At 34.9% G+C, this 20,552-nt stretch overlaps 2 protein-coding genes across 2 annotated transcripts in view; one reads left to right on the forward strand and one right to left on the reverse strand.

Moving 5' to 3' along the window:
- Nucleotides 1-3,881, forward strand: part of LOC150096686 (tRNA wybutosine-synthesizing protein 2 homolog) — a 60,097-nt gene extending 56,216 nt beyond the window's left edge. Inside the window, exon 6 of the mRNA XM_090408332.1 lies at nucleotides 3,336-3,881. Within this exon, the coding sequence (XP_090264458.1) occupies nucleotides 3,336-3,881 (546 nt within the window). The remainder of the gene's footprint in view (nucleotides 1-3,335) is intronic.
- A 2,375-nt stretch (nucleotides 3,882-6,256) lies between these two features.
- Alg14 (ALG14, UDP-N-acetylglucosaminyltransferase subunit) overlaps nucleotides 6,257-20,552 on the reverse strand; it is a 34,489-nt gene continuing 20,193 nt past the window's right edge. Inside the window, exons 4-5 of the mRNA XM_090407835.1 lie at nucleotides 10,482-10,541; nucleotides 6,257-8,868 (exon numbers count right to left, since the gene is read on the reverse strand). Of these exons, the coding sequence (XP_090263961.1) occupies nucleotides 8,698-8,868; nucleotides 10,482-10,541 (231 nt within the window). The 3' untranslated portion in view covers nucleotides 6,257-8,697. The remainder of the gene's footprint in view (nucleotides 8,869-10,481; nucleotides 10,542-20,552) is intronic.

Below are 20,552 nucleotides of genomic sequence, written 5' to 3' on the forward strand. Positions count from 1 at the left end.
ACTTTCTACTATCCAGCAACACATGAAACTCAATGGCTTTTCTGAAAAAAGTATTCAACGTCTTCTTACATCTTATAATCCTCCACAAAACAACAAAGATTCAATACGTCGAGTACCTATTCCTTATATCTCCGGTATTTCAGAACCTATCGCAAGAATTTTGAAGAAATGTGATTTAACAGCTACGTATTCTCCTATTAACAAATTGTCTTCTCATTTTCCTTCTCCTAAAGACAAACGCTCAACTTTATCTCTTCCTGGAGTTTATCAAATTCCTTGCAACTGTGATCTCTCTTACTTTGGACAGACTGGACGTTCTCTTGAAAAAAGAATCCAAGAACATCAATCATCCATTCTTCACAATAAACCTGAAAAGTCTGGTTTGGCTCAACACGGGATTGAAACTGACCACAGCATCCTTTGGTCCAAAACGCGCCTCTTACATAGATCCCGTTATAGGTTCGAACGTTTGTTCAAGGAAAGCGTGGAGGCCTTGCTCCATCATCCCAACCTGAATCGTAATGACTGCATATCTATATCAAAAATCTGGGAAAGCCTAATCAAGATTACTCATTAATTTTTTTTTTTTTTTTTTTTTTTTTTTTATAGCAAATTCAATCATGTTTCTACTTCAAAATATTTCGTTTCATACTTAGTGATATAACATCACGCGGCATGTTCTAATTTCAACGATCTATTGTTAGTATTCTAGCTTGTATATTTTTTTTTTTTTAAACTGTTCTTGTAATACCACCGACGATGGTCTGCTATTTCCAGACCGAAATATTTGGTTAAATAAATATCTTTCTTGTGATTACGTGATTATATCATTCAATAGCAGTTAATGAATCACAAATTTTATTATAAATACCTGCACCTTTATGAATAGTGACATAATCGATGCAGTACATTTAGAAATTTGTCATATTCAGTAATTTTTTTACATGTTTATCTAGTATGGAAAAAAACAACTGAATATATGTATGATTTAAAAAAATTCAAATTTAATAAAGTTTAAAGAATACTTATATAAAAATTTATTTAATGAGAGCACTGTATGGATGAAGCTTTTGAGCTAGCTAAAAGTTATGTCAATGTCCTTAGTATATATTTAATAATTTATTGTATAAATACAACTCATCACTAACCATGGAATCAAAAAAACAAACTGACTTGTTAAGATTAAGCACCAAATGGCTACTTGCAATACTAACACACGATCTGATGACTGAGTACGCTTTAATATTTCTAAAATACAAATCAGTCAGATACACCATAATATGTACTTTGTTATTTTAAATTATGAATAAAGTTTGTATTTAGTGGTGAGCCATGAAAAATTATTTTGCTGGCTGCCAACTGGACAGTAGTGGGCTATAAAAATTGAAGTTCAAATGCACCTTATTGACCACACATGCGGTCAGAGCAGCTTTTTCTTAAACTTTTGCTGAAACAGTAAAAAGCAGCTTATAATTGATCTCTATCACAAAAATGTCTTTTACATTTGAGCTTGAGTAACTGCATGCAGTTTACACATAACAAAAATTATTCAGAAGAAAACTGCATGCTTTTTTTTTTTTACATTGTTGCTATTGCTCACAGTGAATTTACTCCTAATGCTTTCAACAGGAATGTCAGTAAGCCAAAAAGATGGAGGCACTGTTAAAAATACAGCATTCATAAAATGTACTAAACAGTTCTTCTTCACAAGCTGTGTATTTTTGACAGTATACATAGCAAGCAGTCCACAAATCATATCCCTTATAATGCTGATTTCAGAGACCATTAAAAAGCCGTATTCTGTATTCGGGATGACATAATTTTGAAAGAGTGATATTTATTTTTCTATGAGGGGGTAGAGGGGTGCTTAAATGTCAAAGCTGTATAACTGAGAGGAGACCTCCACATAGCCTTTAAAGGAATGCGGAGAACCGACCAGGGCTTCTGACCTTCTGTCCAATCCTCACCTTCTTGTGGTGCACCCTGTTGGGTATCTACTTGGATACTGAATGAACGAGGATGGGCTGGCAATTTGGAATTTAGCCGACCAAATTGTATCCTTATTGGTTAAACCAAAATAAAAAATGATGGTACAACATGACAAAATTTCATGCCGGCTGGGGCGTGGCCCGGTTAAACAAGGCCCCCATTGTTTTCTCCAGGAAACCAGGGCGAACAGCGAAAAGTCAGCTACTGGAATAAATCTGAAAACACACCCCAACTCAACATCACCAGAGTTAAATATCAGTACTATCAACATAAGAAGCTTGAACGGCAAAGAAATGGAGCTAGCTGAGGAATTAGATAAGTACCAGATTGACATAATAGGAGTGATTGAAACAAAGAAGACAAAAACTGGGGAGATCTTTCTGAGCAATAAATACAAAATGTTATATTCAGGCAATGACAATCAAGGAAAAGAAGGAGTAGCCATAGTATTCAACACAAAATGCGAGGCTAAGCTTCTTCAATGGCAGTTAGTGTCAAGTAGAGTAATGTGGGCAAATATGAGAATAGGAAACTGGACAATGAGACTTATTTGTGCCTATGGTCCCACAGAAGGTTCTACTATGGTAGAAGTGGAGGAATTTTTTGAGGCTTTAGAAAAAGCAACTGACACAATGAAAAAGGAAAAGTTGGTCCTTGTTGGGGATCTAAATAGCAGAGTAGGAAATGATTGTGAGACATACAAAAATATTTTGGGAAAATTTGGAGAAAAGAGCAAAGCTAATAATAATGGCAAATATCTGTTGGATTTCTGCTCAGGACATGGACTGGTTATTACTAACACCATGTTCCAACATAAAAATGTGCACAAATTCACATGGAGAGAAGAGGCAAGGAATAAGAAAAGTCTCATTGACTATGTTATTGTTGATAGTGATGTTTTCTCCCTAATGGAGGACACCAGAGTGTACAGAGGATTTGAAATTGGAAGTTATCACTATTTAGTCTTGAGCAGGATAAAATTGAATTTCACATTGAAAAGAATAACATGTAAGAAATTTTTAATGCGAATAAAAGTTGAGCAGCTCTCAGATGTGAACTGTAGACTAAAGTACACAAGAGATATAAGATCTGATAATGTTGGAGTCTTCACCAGTAACAGACTGATTTGGAGGAAAATTGTAGATAGGAAGTTAGTAATGATGTAATTTTTTTCATGTAGTACTATCATATCCTGTACACCCCTTGAGGGTACATGGCAGGAATTTGATGATGATGAGTGGGTAATAAATTTTTTTTAAAAATAAAATAAAAATATTTTTGATTATGTCATATAGTTTACGAATATATTTTTTTAAATTTATATGGTTATATTTTGCTTTCTACAGGAATGTCCAGTAGGAATTGCTGATAGAGTAAATCTGGGACTTATACCTTCATCAGAAATTGGATGGAAAACAGCATGCTGTGCCCTTAAACCTGAAAATGGGGGTATACTGCATATTCATGGCACTGTTACATCAGATGTTTACAAACTAAAGCAATATTGTACTGAAAATGCTACTGGAAAAAACAAAGATGTGTCTACACTACAGAATCAGAGTTCTTGTTTGAGTGATGATTCTTGCAAACATAAACCTCTGAATTCATTTCAGCATAAGGTTTGTGAAAACAGTATCCAAAGTAGTAGTCATCTGTTTATTATACCAAGTATGGGAGATCCTAAACAAAACAAATATCCAAAAATAATTAAACTTGAATGGAAGGAGTGGGCCGAACATGTTGGTGAAAGAATAAAAGAACTGCTTCATGATATTTACAAGCAAAACTGGACTATTGATATACATCACATTCAGCACGTAAAATCATATGCACCACATATTGATCACATTGTTATAGATGTAAAATGTATACCACCCAAAAGTATAGAATAAAACATTCTGGTGTGCATCAGTGTAGATTCTTACTAGTTGATAAGTAATTTTTCAAGAATACCTCCATAAGAATGTAAGCTGTTATGAAGTGTCTAGAACTGCTGTTAATATAAGTGGTCCCTAGAACTATATATATATCTAATATATATATATACACACACACACACATATTTACAATATGTGGTCGCTATTAAATTTAAAAAAAAAAATCATATAGAAAAGGTTGTAGAATATGGGGAATGATCAGACTTCTATTTTTAATAGGGATGTCCCACTTTTTATTTCTGTAATTGGATTGGAAATACAATATAACATTTTTTGCTTCTGTGAAAAATAAAATCAATATTCTTTTTCTTATTCACAATAAATATATTAATTCAATAATTCACAAGTATAAGGCACTACATATGAAAGATTGCAAACCTATAGTATATTAGCACCGTGGGTGGGCAATAGTTTAGTTTATAATATTTTTGATAGTAGCATTTCTTATGGGTACAAAAAAAATATATTAAGTAGGTACACACAAGCACATGAAGTGGACAGAAAACAGGCTCAGACTAAGTATGAAAGGTGAGATACTCTGATCCTAACTGGCATCCTCTATGGGTGCAGTGATGAAATCTTGCTGATGGTCTCAATATGATAGTCTCCCAGATGTTTGGTAACTTAAGGCAGCCAAATGTGTTGAGATTTCAAGCAGCCATGAATCCAAGAGACTATTTCTAGAATCCTCCAAATCTTAACAAGTTGTTTTTTCAATTAAATTTATTGCATATTTTGCTTTCTACATTGAATTTACAAATAAAATTCATTATATTGCATATTAAATTTTTTCCAAGAGCATAACAACACAGTATACAAAAATATTGACAATTGAAAACAGCATATAGGGGATAAAATATTTTTATGATATAATTGATTTACTAAGCTGAGTGACATTATCAAAGTATATTAAATGACTGGAAGCTGAGAGATAAAAATAGAAACACTATTTGTTTATTTAATTAAAGCGCACAATTAGTGTCGTCTTCTTAGAAGACTTCATCAGGTGTATTACATGAAAAGAGAAATACAAAAAATTGCAAGAGTAAAGCTATAAATGAAATCACCAAAGTATTACTGACATTTGAAAGCATTCCGGATACCACTACTGTTGGGCCATCACAAGACCATGACTGAGTGTACATGCCCAACAATGCAACGGTATCCAGAATGCTGACAAAAGAATTACATGAAAAGAGAAACACATGGCACATTCCTTCATTGAAGGAATGTGTCAGGGAGTTGGCATCTGCCTTGACATATTAGTTTAATTTGAGTCTTGCACTGGGTCAAGATTCAAAGGAGTGGAAGAAAGGAAAGATTGTACTGCTTCATAAGGGAGGAGACAGAACTCAAGTATCAAATTATAGGCCTATCTGTTTGTCAGTTGTTATGGTTAAAGTGTTGGAGATGCTGGTGAGAACCAGGATCCAAAATTGGGTTGACAACAATGGTATTATCTTTGATGGATTTGATGAAGGAGGTCATGTTTTAGTAATCTACTTACTTGTAAGGTGACTGCTTCATTGCACAAAGGAGATGTATACACAGTATACTTAGATTTTGCAAATGCTTTTGATAGATCGGAGATTGGCTATCTGATAGGTATCAGCAAGTTGTGGGGGGGCTATCCGGGAAGAGGAAAGTCACTAGGTGGTGTGCCTCAGGAGTCTGTTTTAGGACCATTGCTATTTAACTGGTATGTTAATGATACTGGGGAAGATTTGGATGGGGATATTTAGTTGTTTGCAGATGATGCAAAGTTCTGATGAACTATGAGGAGTAGAGCAGATGTTGTGGCCTTACAAGATGACCTGAATAGATTGATCGGATGTAGAATTTACACTTGGTGGGGATATATGTTGAAAGTGGAGGAAATAAGAGATCTTGGGGGTGGTGGTGGATAAGGATCTAAAATTCAGGGGACACATTGCCAAAATTGTGAGGACAACAATGATTTCTGGGAATGTTGCAGAGGACATGGACTTGTAGATGTAAGGAGATTTTTGTTCCATTGTATAAGGCTTTGATTAGGCCACACATGGACTATGCACAGATTTGGTCACCTGGTTTTCAAAAGATATGTTGGAAAGGGTTCAGAGACAACTGACTAAGGTAGTTTCTAATCTCTGGAATGTTGAATATGAGGAAAATTTGAGAGGATGCAATTTAGAGTCTAGTGGTTAGGAGGAAGACGGGTGATATGATAGAGACCTACAACTTAGTAAGGGATTGTTATAAGATCAATGTTGAAGAGGTTTTTCATAAAATGGTGGGAGAACAAGTGGCCATCCCTGGAAGTTGTATAAGGGTGTGAATGAGGAAGTGAGAAACACTTTTTTTTTGTATGCAGGGTTATGAATGATTGGAATGCTTTGCCCGTGAGTGTGGTGTCTGAAGAGAATTTGAATATGTTTAAGGCATAGTATGATGATCTGTGTGTATGACAAAGGGATCTCCTAGATGAGTCTTTGATTCCATGGGGTCTTATGGTAATAATAAAAATATCATTCCTGAAGGTAAGCTTACCCTGAAGAAAATTGTTGATCAGGATATTTAGATACTGCATACTCAGTTGCACTGGCCACCTCAACTGTAACACGATGCAGCTGAATTCTATTTCTGAGTCCATCAAGCCAACCAACATTTGCTTTAAATGTTTCTTCTACTTGCACTATTTCTATCAATGCAACACTTCTATTCTTTATAGATGTTTGCAAACTATAAAATAGTGCTACAACTTAAATTTTATATTTCCTCTATGTAGTTTAAAAGATTCCATACTGTAGATTATAATAGGAAAGAAGTCAGAATTCCAGAGTTGATGACCACATTCATGTCATATCACATTTTTACTCTAATGTAATAATGAGCCTCTTTTTTTTTTTGCACTTGTAGTGTTTTTATCTAAATGAAGCTTCCTTTTCTCCATTTCGTTAAAGGTACTTCTTAAAAATGATTAAAACAAAATAACAAAAACTAACATGCAGTCTGAAGTAACAGTCTAAAACCCTAATGGTAACTTGGTAACCTGAACTATGCATGAGCTAGCCTCACATTAACTGAATTTTGGTTTGCATTAAACACAACCTGGAATCATTGTACAATATGCACTAAATTGAATATAGCATTATTCGAACTCATATTTAATTGCAATCTACTTATGCTTAAATTTCTATAAGAATATTGAAAATTTGTTTAGTAAAATAAGTATATAAAATGAGAATTTAACCAATGCAAAATATTCAATTAATTAGTGATTTGCATTATTCTTATTTTATGTGTACCTATACTATATATATACGAGGGGTTCTGAAAAGTTCTCAGCCTCGACTATAGATGGCAACACTATCGGCAAGATTTAACAATGAAGAAGAAACAATTAAGAATTAAGAAATGCTGAGTTTAATCATGGCATACCAGCCTTGAAAATGATCCACGTGAAGGACGTCCAAAAAGTGTAACACCATCAGAAATCATTGTTCAAATGCATAATATGGTATTGGATGACCGGCGAGTCAAAGTGCGTGAAATTGCTGAGACTATAGGCATTTCAAGAGAATGTGTAGGATATATTTTGCATGAAGAATTGTAAATGAAAAAGCTTTGTGCAAGATTGGTACTTGCTCAGAGCAGATCAAAAACGCACTCGCATGAAAATCTCTGAACAATGCTTGTTGAATTTTAACAAGAATAAAACTGATTTTGTGCATTGATTTATTACTATGGATAAGACTTGGAGTCACTATTACACATCCAAACAGCAGTCAAAAGAGTGGACAGAAGGCCAGTTGTTCAGCACTGAAGAAGACAAAGTCGGTTCCATCAGCAGGAAAGGTCATGGCATCAGTGTTTTGGGATGCTAAATGCATTTTGTTTATTAATTATCTTGAAAAGGTAAAACAATAACTGGGGAATATTATTCCGATCTTTTAACCAGACTAGACAAAAAAATTCGTGAGAAAAGACCCAGTTTGCAGAAGAAAAAAATCATCTTTCGTCAGAACAATGCACCTGCCCACAAAGGTGTTTTAGCAATGGGAAAATTAAGGGATCTGCACTATGTGAATTGTTGGAACATCTACCCTATTCCCCAGATTTGCTTCCCTCTGACTTCTATCTCTTCCCAAAACTCTTCCTTGCTTTTCAGTGTTTTTCTTTGAATCAAGAGGTGATTGCAGCTGTAGAGGGGTATTTTGCAGATCTTACTGAGAACCACTATAGGTATAATGACGATAGAGCATTGTTGAATAAATATATTAGTCTTCAGGAGATTATGTTGAAAAATAAAAACAATTTTGAAATTATAAATTCGTTTTTTCATTGTTAAGCCAAGAACTTTTCAGACAACCCTCATATAATGTATTTCTTGTGAAACCAAGCAACATAAAATTAACATACACAGAGAATCACTGAGGTTTCAGTGAACCAAATCATGTAAAACTGCAATCAAAATAACCTCAAAACAAGAGTAAAAAGTGTTTCTCTTATTTGATATGGTATGTTCTCTTATATTATTTAATATGTTCATATAGCTTAATAATCAGGACACTCATAACCTAAGGCTATTTGCTTAGGAGAAGGCAAAAACCAGCATAACTGTATCTCAATCATAAAAACACCTTTTTTTTTAATTTTTTATATACATATTGTCTTGAATTTAGGGGTGACAAAATAGTGTTTCCCTAGGGGCAGCATATACCCTGACAAATGTCCTGCTGTTAAAAAATGTTAATGACAATAATGCCACACTTCAGAATCCAGTGACCGATCAAACTAATCTTCCAAGATATTTTACACGAGGGTATTTCTCTTTTAAGTATGGCCACTGAACTAAAAAATAATCTGCAAAATAGTAAAGAATTTTTCCAGAGAGAGACATTGTTTTCACACGGCATATGCTTTCAACATAAACCATAATTGCCTTCTTTATTGCAAACACCTGAAATTAAAAAAAAAAGTAATGCATATCAGCTTTCATGATTGTCAATATAAATGTTATAAATAACATGTACAGTATTCCTTTTTAATTTACAAGGAATGTATTAATGTATTCTGTAAAAAAACAAACATTTTTTTTTATATCTTACCCACACACACAAAAGGTCACAAGACTTATTATAGCAGTGTATAAACAAAATTTTATGTTTACATAAAAGTTTTATGACTGCATTCTTGAACTGTTATGAGTATAGTTAAAAGGGATCTTTCAGCTCTATTTTGACTAATTTTCAGCAGTAAGAAAAAATAAATAAATATATACATATAAAACTGTACTTAAATGATTTCATTACCACCTAACAAAATAACATAACCTAAATATAGATTATAAAGCATCTGTTAGGATGCTAACTGAAGTTTAACGAGCATTTATTATAGTCAAAATGATTTCATGAACATTAACAATATATGGTTTGGAGTTGTTTGTTTCCAGATTTATCTTGCCATTTTCACTAACAAATGTGCCTCAATAGCTGAAATATTTTACTTGTTCTATAAGCTCTCCATTCAGAATGCAGTTGATGTGTTTAATATTTCTGCCTATTTTCATAATTTTGGTCTTTTTATTGCTGATTTTCATGCCAAGTTTGTTACAGCTATTATTCAATTTAGTTACAGAATCCTAAAGACCTACACTATAGTGATGTGTTAGGAGCACATCATCATCTGCATAAAACAAAGAGCTGTTTGACATCTCCAATTTTGATATCCAGTTGAATACCAGCTAACCACAATTCATCCAAACAGCTAGGGTTGAGATGAGGGCTCTGTGGAGGCCAGTCAAGTGTGGTGATGTTCATGTCCACAAACCATGCAGCAGCAGCCATATTAATTGGTGCATTCTTTTCGTTGCACTCTTGCTGAAACAAGAATACAACTCTTGTAGAAAGAAACAGTGGTCAGTTACATAAAATTACAAAGTAGGAAGCATTGTATCGTCCAGAATATTCAGATACCTCTCACAGTTCAATGTTTCTGGCACCACAAATAGAAGTCAGTTCCAGTCCATGCTTGGAACTCTGCATTCAATATCTCGTCTGAAGAATGGCATTTTCTATATATTATCCTTCGTAGCACCCTATTGACATGTTTGGAGAGTGCAGTGGATTGTTCACTGCGGGTAGCACTTGCAGTTGACTCCCTGCACTTGCATCTCAGTATGGTATCACTGATTGTTGATATGGGCATCATATCACAATGCCTCTTTCAAACTCCATTAGTTCTCTTCTCACAGCTATTTCACCCAAACACAGCTGAGCTGACTTGGGAGCATCATATTCCTCCCAATTTATACCAGCTACAACATGTGACTCATTACATGGCACAATGCACTCTGCCCATGGGGATGTCTGTTGACCTTTTTTCCAAGCAGTGTGCATATAGGCTAATACCTTGGACAAGTTAACTTTTTATCGTGGCTAGTAGATTTAAGATGCATTTCTAGAACCCTGCCTACTTGTACCTATGGAGGTTTCAGTTGGAACTTTTCAGTACTTTGTTTACACCTTCTTAATGAGAGCCAGTATTAATAATAACAATAAAGATCATACTTACATCCAGAAGGAAAGATGCTAAACAAACTGGAACACATGTGCCTGGACCATTGCAAAGAATCTAGAAAATTACACCAATTTAAGAATATACTAAAAAATTTTAAAAATTATCAAAAGAAAGAGCCATACAGCTTTGTTTCAGTGAAGTAAATTATGTAGAAATAGTGGATATTTAAAATCCAACATTATTTCAAAGCCAAACATATGTAGAAACTTTGAAAGTTTCAATATTTTGATCAGACAGCTTATGAGAATACAATCCTCAGCATTGAGGATTGAATATATATTTAATAATATACACAGCATCCATAAATGAATTTTTAATGTTTTATTACATAGATTATGTATGTTTGAGGTAAAACTCAAAATGTTTCCCCACAGTATAAGTAAACTTCAATGATTTGGACAATGTCAAATCTCCTGCCACACCTAGTGGCAGGAGATTTGACATTTTACAAATGTTTGTTAGAGATATCAGAGTTTGCAAATTTACATTTGCAAACTCTGATATCTCTAACAAACATTTCTGTAATGTTATTTTATTGTTAAGGAATTGCGGTCAAGCAACCTAGACTATAATTCTGACTTTAAATTTTTCAGGAAATGACAACGTATACTAAAATATTAATTAAAAAACTTTAATCAGTACCTTCCAATATTTCAGCAATGTTACATTGCCATCTTCTGGGAACATAAAACTATGATATGTGCACACAGACACTAACAACGAGCATATGAGGCTGAAGAAGGCAACTGACGTTGGTCCTAGAGTCCTAAAGGTCCCAATTTAGACCCTTAACAGGCTAAATTGGGTTGCCTTGGCTATTGAGCTCGTGTTCTAAGGATGCAAGCTTCGCAAATTTGGGGCAGTCTCATGCACCCAAATTTGCTGAGATTTGGGAATTTTTAGAGCTAAGGCTGATTCTAGGAACAATCTTTCATATTTATATTTGCTACAGTGTAGTAAATGGCTTTCTTCCACCATATTCTGTGGTGAGTATCTAGTGCATGGTTTGCAAGTCGTGAGTGACTGTATTGGTGAAACCAGATGTAGTCTTTCTGTTCGGATATCCTGATATTAGCTGTCCTGCCTGTTTGGCCATAGGAAGTTTACAGCTGTAAGGGACCTGGTATACCCCAGGTAGGTCTAGGGGAAGTGGCTAGTCTTTGGTGGAGCGGATAAGGGATGCCAATTTCTTATGTGGTTTGTAACAGGTAGTCGGGTCATATTTTTTTAGGATTTTTGTGAGCTTTACAGGCATGCCCCGGATATACGGAATGGTGATAGATTTAGTGTAATCTCTGTTAATCCTCCAGAGGTCGCTTTTTTGCGTATATGTCTAAAGCAGCTGGTTAAATCCAGTTGTGCATTTATGTGGCTTCGTATATAGGCAGGACATATGTTAGCGTAGAATATTACGTTGATGCGATAACAACTCTTCCCACTGAGACATTGCGCAGCCACAGATCCCACGCGACCCTTAGTGTTATAAGAATAAGCAGTCATCAAAATTTTTAAAATTGGTAAGCACTTGTAAATTATTTATATTTTTACATACAGGCTTATATATTTACACACGAAATATATTTTTTATATACATATATATCTATTTTATATATGTTTATATATAATTGCAATATGGTAAATTATATTCTCTTTAGGTAAAATAAAATGAGTGACTATGAGAAGGAGCAAGAACGATTACAGGGAACTGTCAGAACTAATGACGAGGATGAAGATGTTTCAGATAATGATGTTAGTTCAGAGGAGGTAGACGATGTGGAAGAAATGAGTGGCAGCGAAACAGAGTAAGAAGCCAACGAGGTATCATTAGAAGTAGCTGAAGATAACCTGGAGAGTTTGGAGGATAGATTCTATCAGGGAAAAGACAGAACTTTATGGAGAGCAGTACCATGAACTAGCAAACGTATTAGGACAGAGAGATACAATATAATCAAAGAATCATCTGGCCCTAAAAACAACACTCAAAATTTGCAGTAACCTCTTGATATTTGGAATTATTTTATAGGCGATTCTATTTTATTGATTATGTTGGAAAACACGAACAAGTATATTGAAAGTTTAGCTAGTAATTACACTCGAGAACGAGATGCCAAGTTTACAACTCTGAATGAAATACGGGCTTTAGTTGGACTTCTATATATTGCTGGTACATATAAAGCAAACCATTTGAATTTAGAAGATCTTTTTGGAAGTAATGGTAAAGGCATTGAAATACTTCGACTAACAATGTCGGTGAGGCGATACAAATTCCTTTTGAGGTGTTTGAGATTTGATGATAAGAGTACACGTGAAGAAAGAAAAAAACTAGACAAATTGGCAGCTATTCGTGAAGTTTTTGATCTATTTGTTACAAAGTGCAAAAATGGATACAATCTAGGTGCATTCGCTACAATCGATGAAAAGTTGGAAGGTTTTCGACGAAAATGTTCGTTTCGCCAATACATACCAAGTACACCGAATAAATATGGTATTAAAATTTTTGCATTATGTGATGCTAGAATGTACTATACGGCTAATCTTGAGGTATATGTTGGATGACAACCGGAAGGGTCGTACTTCATGAGTAATTCGCCAGGTGACGTTGTTGAGAGACTAGTAGAACCAATCAAAAATTCTGGCAGAAATATTACTTTAGATAATTGGTTCATTTCTTTTTTTTTTGATTGAAAACTTGCTAAAGAAATATAGACTTACTGTAATAAGAGCAGTTCGAAAAAATAAAAGAGAACTACCTCCTGAATTATTGCAAGCAAATCATCCTATAAAATCGAGTATGTTTGCTTTCAAAGATAAATGCACACTTGTATCATACTGTCCCAAAATGCAGAGAGTGGAGCTTGATACAAACCTGAAATTCTGACTACCTATAACCATACAAAAGGAGGAGTAGTGCTAGATCAACAAGAAGATGGCCTATGGTAGTTTTTTACTCTTGCATCAACATTGCAGGAATTAATTCTCAAGTTATTTACCATGCAAATAACATTGACAAAAAAATATTGCAACATAAATTTCTGCAAGATCTTGGATTCTCTCTACTACAAGCACATTTGCAAGAAAAGGTATCAATTCAAAGTTTGCCAAGAAATATAAAACTAAGACTCACAGAAATTTGTGGATCACTCGAGAACAGAATTGAGAACGAAACTGCAGTTGCACATCCAGAAAAAGAAAGATGCTATTATTGTGATAGAAAAAAAAACCGTGCATCTAAATATTATTGTAAGAGATGTTACAAATTTGTGTCTTGAACATGCTACAATCATGTGCAATGAATATGTAGAACTTAAGTAAAAGAATGTTAATCCAGTTCTACACATTTATTGCACATGCAGCATGTAGCATATGCAGTTCTATTTCTAAGACATTTAATTATTTTTTTTATTTTATTTCTTTTACACATGTTGTAATTTGAATAAATAATCTTTTTTCTACAATATGCTTATTTATTATTATTCAAAACACCTTTGAGTTTGTTAAAAATGAGTGCGGAATGACAGCCCGCATGCGACCCTTGATGCCAAAAATTTTCACGCGACCTCTGAAGGGTTAAGAGGGGGGGGGGGGGTTGTGGTTAACTGATTTTAATATTGTCTGGATTTTTTTGAGGTTGTAGCATATGCAGTTCTATTTCTTCAGATGGTATTGGCTAAGGTGTTAAGGATATATATAAGTTCAGTAGTTAGGGCATTGTTGTCTGAACAGATGGTTTTTAAAATCCCATATTGTTGGGTGTGTGTGTGGGGGGGGGATTGCTGGTCAATGTATCTACCTGTATGGATCGGTTTTCTGTAAACAGAGAAAGCCAGAGATCCATCAGGCTGGCATCTAATCAGAGCGTCTAGAAAAGGAAGACTGTTGTTTTCTTTTTCCACGGTGAACTGGATTCTGGGGTGTTGATTGTTTAAGTGTGTTAAGAAGTTGTGGAGTGTGTCTAAGCCATGTGGCCAAATAGCAAACACATCATCCATGTAGTATAGCCAGACAGTGGGTTTTTATGGGGCCAAGTCTAAGGCTTTTTCCATAAAAAGTTTGCCAGGGGTGGAGAACTCATGGCTGTACCCTCTGTTTTTAGAATTTTCCTTGCCAAACGAAATAGCCCGAGTTCATGGTGAACTGAAATAGTGCTGAGATATTGGGAGGAAATTTGGCTTGGATGAGATCTAAGGTATCTTTGAGTGGGACATTTGTGAATAAGGAGGAGACATCAAAACTGACTATTATGTCAGTGTTGGAGTGAGAGGTTCTCTATACTGGCTTTAAAGTGGGCTGTGTTTTCAATGTGTGGTGCCAGTATAATGTGAGAGCACTTTGGCTAAATGTTTGGCTAATTTGTATATGGGAGAATCATCCACAATGGGACATAATGGCACGTTCTGCTTATGGATTTTTGGTAGTCCATATATTCGTGGGGGGAAGGGATCTAGAGTTGAAAGGTTTTAGTCTGCTAGTCACTTTCTCAGGCCAAGAAATAACCTTCTTAAGGAGCTTTTGAAGTGTTCTGATTTGGGAGCTGATGGGATCATATTCAATGGGGAGGTAAGTAGAACGATCTAACAGTAAAGTCGAAAGCTTACCTGTGTAGTCCGTTTAGTTGAGAACCACAGTGGCATTTCCCTTATCCACTTTGGTGATTACTATTTTGCTGTTGTTCTTCATTTCTTGTAGAGCTTTCAGTTCTTCTTTAGATAGGTTGGTGGTTTAGCTTTGGTAAGAACTCCGGCTACATCCAATCTGATATTGTTAGCATGGATGGGAAGGTTTCGGATGGGATGCTATATCGTTATTTCTTCAGATGGTATTTTTTTTTTATGCTATGGCGAAGTTGTGGCCAAGTGCGAGTGCGCTGAGTGCTTCAGGGTAATGGAAGAAAGGTTAATTACCACGTTGAGTGGTATTTGAGGTTAGGGGGCAGAGTTCTTTTTTAGACTTTCAAACTTTTTAATGTGCCGACATCATATTTTAATAAATTCTTTCTCTGCTGAAGTGCGAGAGACATCTGAGAGGATCGTCCAAAGGTTGTCATTCAGCATAGCAGCAAGCTCTTCCTCTAACGCACAAAATAGCCTTGTTGGTGTCAGCCAAGAGAATGTGGGTGGCGGCAATCTGTTCATGTAGTAGGGCCAAGCTAGCATGGCTATAAATGTGGAGAACCTTTGGTGACGTGAAAGGTGTTTCAATTTTACACAGTTCGTTCAGGATCAACTTATTATGCCAGCAGTGTTTTAAGAAGGTCAAACGATTCAGTTGTCTCAAAATCTTCCGTTTTAATTTGCCGTATTGGCAGGCCTTGCGTGCAATAGAATCTTCGTGGATGATTGCAATTCTTGTAGATAAACTTATACGTTAGTTACACATGACTTTAAATTTTTCAGGAAATGACAATGTATACTAAAATATTAATTAAAAAACTTTAATCATAAGGTATCTATCCCTTAGCCTGCTAAGGGGAACCTTATGATTATGAGCAAATGAGGCCTTCTTCAGCCTCATTTGCTCATTGTTAGTACCTGCATGCACATATCATAGTTTTATGTTCCCAGAAGATGGCAATGTAACATTACCGAAATATTGGAAAGTATTGATTAAAGTTTTTTAATTAATATTTTAGTATACGTTGTCATTTCCTGAAAATTTTAAAGTCATGTGTAACCAACATATAAGTTTATCTACAAGAAAGACTATAATTCTATTACTAATGTCCAAGTTTTTAAGGAATAATGACTTAGCATGAACTTGTTAACCTAGTTGGATGAGTGGTCAGAGAGCAGATATGCTCCAACCAAGACTCTGGGTTCAAATTCCACCATAGACATAGATGCTGTGTTAATGTCTCTAGGTGGGAGATGAATTTCATAACCTTGTGCAAGACTGCTACTCTACTTAATGAACACCAGGGGTGTATATTCAGGGGATGCTAGGTGTATGGTGCACACCAACGGAATAGAAATATCACAGATATTATATTCTCTAATTGTTTCCTGGCTTCATGTAATTCCTAAAATTAAACACAATATATACTAATGCTTCATGAAAAGGACACTTTTCAACATGTAAACATTGCATCATATTCACGTTAATAAACTGTGTGTGCAGTCACAAATCGTACACCTTTGAGCCCTTAGAACAGACATAACAGATGTGCAGCGGGTCAAATTCTTAGCATTCCAGTGGTTTTAACCATCCAGAAGGTGAAGCAGGGTGCACTGAGACAGTACCACCTAGAAATCAGTAGCTGTGATTGCGTAGTGTGTCAACCTATCCAATTAAACATTGTCATTTGTCGTGAGTTGCTGTTTTTGTTTTCTGAGTTGCATTTGTTTTGCGTGAGTGAAATGTGAACTAACCTGTTTAGGACACCAATATAGACAAGTTTATAACATATAATTTTCTATAAATAATTTATAACTTTTTTTGTTCATATTTACAATGAGAAACAACATTGACAATCTACTGAATGTCCTGTTTTCTGCCAGAGCTTTTGAAGATTGTATGATGATAGTTGAAGGAGGTTGGAACTTGTGTATAAATAAGTAAAATAAGTTATTTCAACCTTTCCTTTGGTTCAATCTGGAAAAATAAGAATTTCCTCCTAAGTGATTCATTTTTCCAAGTTCTGTGCATATTATATGGCTGTATTTAAAAATTGTATCAAAATTCAAATTATTCATGTCTCACTATTTGCCAATGATAATCTAACCTCAAAGCATAAACCCTTTGTGCTTCTTACATAAACAACATACATGAAGTACAGCTATTGTTCATTTGACCTTTACGCTTTCCATATTTAAAATTATATTAATCATCATTAAATTCCTGATATATACCCTCAAGGGGTGTACAGGATATGACAGTACTACATGAAAAATTTATATCATTACTAACTTCCTATCTACATAGGAAGATAGGAAGATTTCCCCTCCAAATCAGTCTGTTACCAGTCAAGACTCCAATATTATCAGGTCTTATATTTCCGTCTTCTAAGGCACTTTTTACGGTATCAATCCACCTGTATCTTGGTCTTCCTCTGGATCTTTTTCCTGCCAACCTGTGAGAAAACACTTGTTTTGCTAATCTTTCTTTTTCCATTCTGCTTAAGTGACCATAACACCTGAGATTATGCATTCCTGAATGCCGACAATATCAAGTTCTTTCCTAATATCCTCATTTTTAATATGATATTGCCATCTGTTCATCCCCCTAATCTTTCTCAGGACTCTCATATCTGCAGTCTCTAGTCTTTGGTCAAGTGTTTTACTTCAAACCCAGCTCTCAGATCCACAAGTTAAAATTGGTTTGAACACTGTCTGTATACAGCTAATTTAGTGTTCCGACTAATTTCTCTCTTATTCCATATAAAATTATTCAGTTGACTTCCTACCATACCAGCTTTGTTGATTCTGTTGTCTATTTTCATATTTAATTTACCATCTTCACTAAAATTGTGCCTAAGCAGCTGAAATGTTTTAGTTGTTCTATAAGTTCTACATTCTCAATGCAGTTTGATATTTTTAATATTTCTGCCTAATTTCATTGTCTTTGTCTTTTTAATGCTGACCTTCATACCATATCTATTACAACATTTATTTAACTTAGTCAGGGAATCTTGCATACTTGTAGTGGATTTATTTAGAAGTATAACATCATCTGCATAAAGCAAAGAGCTAAGATTAACACTGTTGCGCCCCCTTTCTTATATCTCTATGTCAAGCTGTTAAAAGTGATGTCTCTTCTACGTGGGTCACATCGTATTTCTATCACACAAAGAAATAGCCTCAGGGTAGAGCCAAAATTCAATGTGACTAGAGTCCTCAAACATTATCTCTTAAAATCCCAAGAAATTTGTATTTTTAGACTGCGCCACTTGGAATTATTAGATTAAAGATAATAACTCAATCAAGAAGTAAGTTAGAAGATATACTCATGTGACCTAGGGTTGCAATCATAGCCTTAACCTTACTCAAATTCCCGCTCAGATCCGTAATAAGTTTCACAAGCGGTGCATCGAATTCTATACACAGACTCATATTTAGTTAATTTCAAGCAAGGTTTATTAGCTTCTAAAATTACAGTTAACATATATGAACAATCATCACTCTAAACAGACACATTCTAATCTAAATCAATTAAATAGCTAAACTTCATCAGGTATGATCTCTGAACATAATTTTCCTGAAGTAATTCACACACTAGTTAATAATTCTTTAACATCTAGATCACTACTAAATTCCATTAATTAATTTCTATACTAACAACTGGTAACTTTAAGCATTCTTCAGCATACAAATATTCAGATTCACTTAATTACTATTCACTCATGACTTCCCATAAAACACAATTTTCTTCAGATAATTCACACAAGTTAATAATTCTTTAACATCTAAATTGCTACTAAATTCCATTAATTAACTTCCACACTAACAACTGGTAACTTTAAGCATTCTTCAACATACAAATATTCAGATTCACTTAATTACTATTCACTCATGACTTCCCATAAAACACACGTGCTATAGTCCTGACCTATAATTGTATCTAAATCCTTCACTAACAAAGGATCCATATCATCACACACTCAGATTACATTCATATAAATAACAAACTTTACTTCTTTCCACTCGGCGGTATCTCTAATTTTCTGCATCTATTTCAGTCTCTCTTCTGTTTCATTAGGACAATTCTTTATTTCCCTCAATCTACTCCGGATTAACTTCTTCATAGATATCGGGCGCATCCTAGTCTAGAGGTATCGTTTGGCCATCCCCGAAACAGCACCAGGCTAAACCTTCACTACTCAAGGAAATCTGAGAACTCCACACGACGAAAAAAAAACAAGAGAGAGCATCGGTGGGGGTTCATAACCTTTTATATGTTCACCCTATCGGAAAAAAAACAAAACTTCGCTGTTCATCCAGCACCTCGATTTCTTGTCACATGATCTCACAACGTCTGTTCTCTCCTGTTTGTTTACCCCACGCGCCAAACACGCGACCGCTTGGGGCAACAGACTGCCCCCCCCCGAACTTCGAGCTCATTTTTATTTTTATTTTACAAGTTATTCTTACATTGAATTTAATATCAACACAAAACCATAACTCTCTTAATTTACACTTTATCTCTGGCAACTATGCTTTATACATATTTATCTAAATCCCCTTTTTTTTTATTATAAAATCCTCCTTGAGCTGATTAATTATCTCTTTCTTCTTAAATTAATGTATTCAATATTTTCTAAATTTCACAACAATACCTATTTAGAAACAAGCATGTTTACTTAATTATTTTCCAGGGTTTTTACTTTGTTCGTTATACCATGATAAGTGGAAATTTAACATTCTTCACTTATCAGGGTATAACAACACCTCCAATTTTGATATTAAGTTTAATACAACTTTCCTTCATAATGTGATCCATATAGATAATGAATAAGAGAGGGGATAATGTACATCCTTGTCTGACACCACATTTAACATTAAACCACCTTCCTATACTTCCTGCAATCTAACTGCTGACTTACAACTCAAATAAAGACTAAGTATTGCTTGATATAATGCCCCATTAACACCATATAACAGTAGCATTTTAATAGCTTCTCTCTTGGCACCATGTCATATGCCTTTTCCAGATCTACAAAACTTAAATACAGATCTTTGTTATATTCCCATGATTTCTCAAGAACACTTGCATATATCTTACCAGGAACACTCACTAATGAAGTGCCTCTGCAATTCTCGCATTCCGTTTTATTTCCCTTTTTATATACAGGTACTATGAGAGCGCTACTCCACTCATTTTAAATTCGTCCCTCTGTCCAGACTTTCTGAACTATATAGTGCAGCCACTGTAAGACTCTTATACCTCCATACTTGAGCATTTCTGGTCGAATATCATCTACTCCTGCGGCCTTTCCACATTTCAGGCTTTTGATGGCTTTTTCTACTTCAAGTATGGATATCTATTCCTGACTGCATGCCTGGTCAGTGTTTTTTACCACTGTGCTGTCATCACTGCTTGTTTCATTTAGCAATTTTTCGAAGTAATTACTCC

This window comes from Typopeltis vanoorti, chromosome 18, assembly GCF_054136105.1.
Source record: "Typopeltis vanoorti isolate ZY-2024b chromosome 18, IOZ_Tvanoo_1.0, whole genome shotgun sequence".
NCBI classification, from domain to species: Eukaryota; Metazoa; Arthropoda; class Arachnida; order Uropygi; family Thelyphonidae; genus Typopeltis; species Typopeltis vanoorti.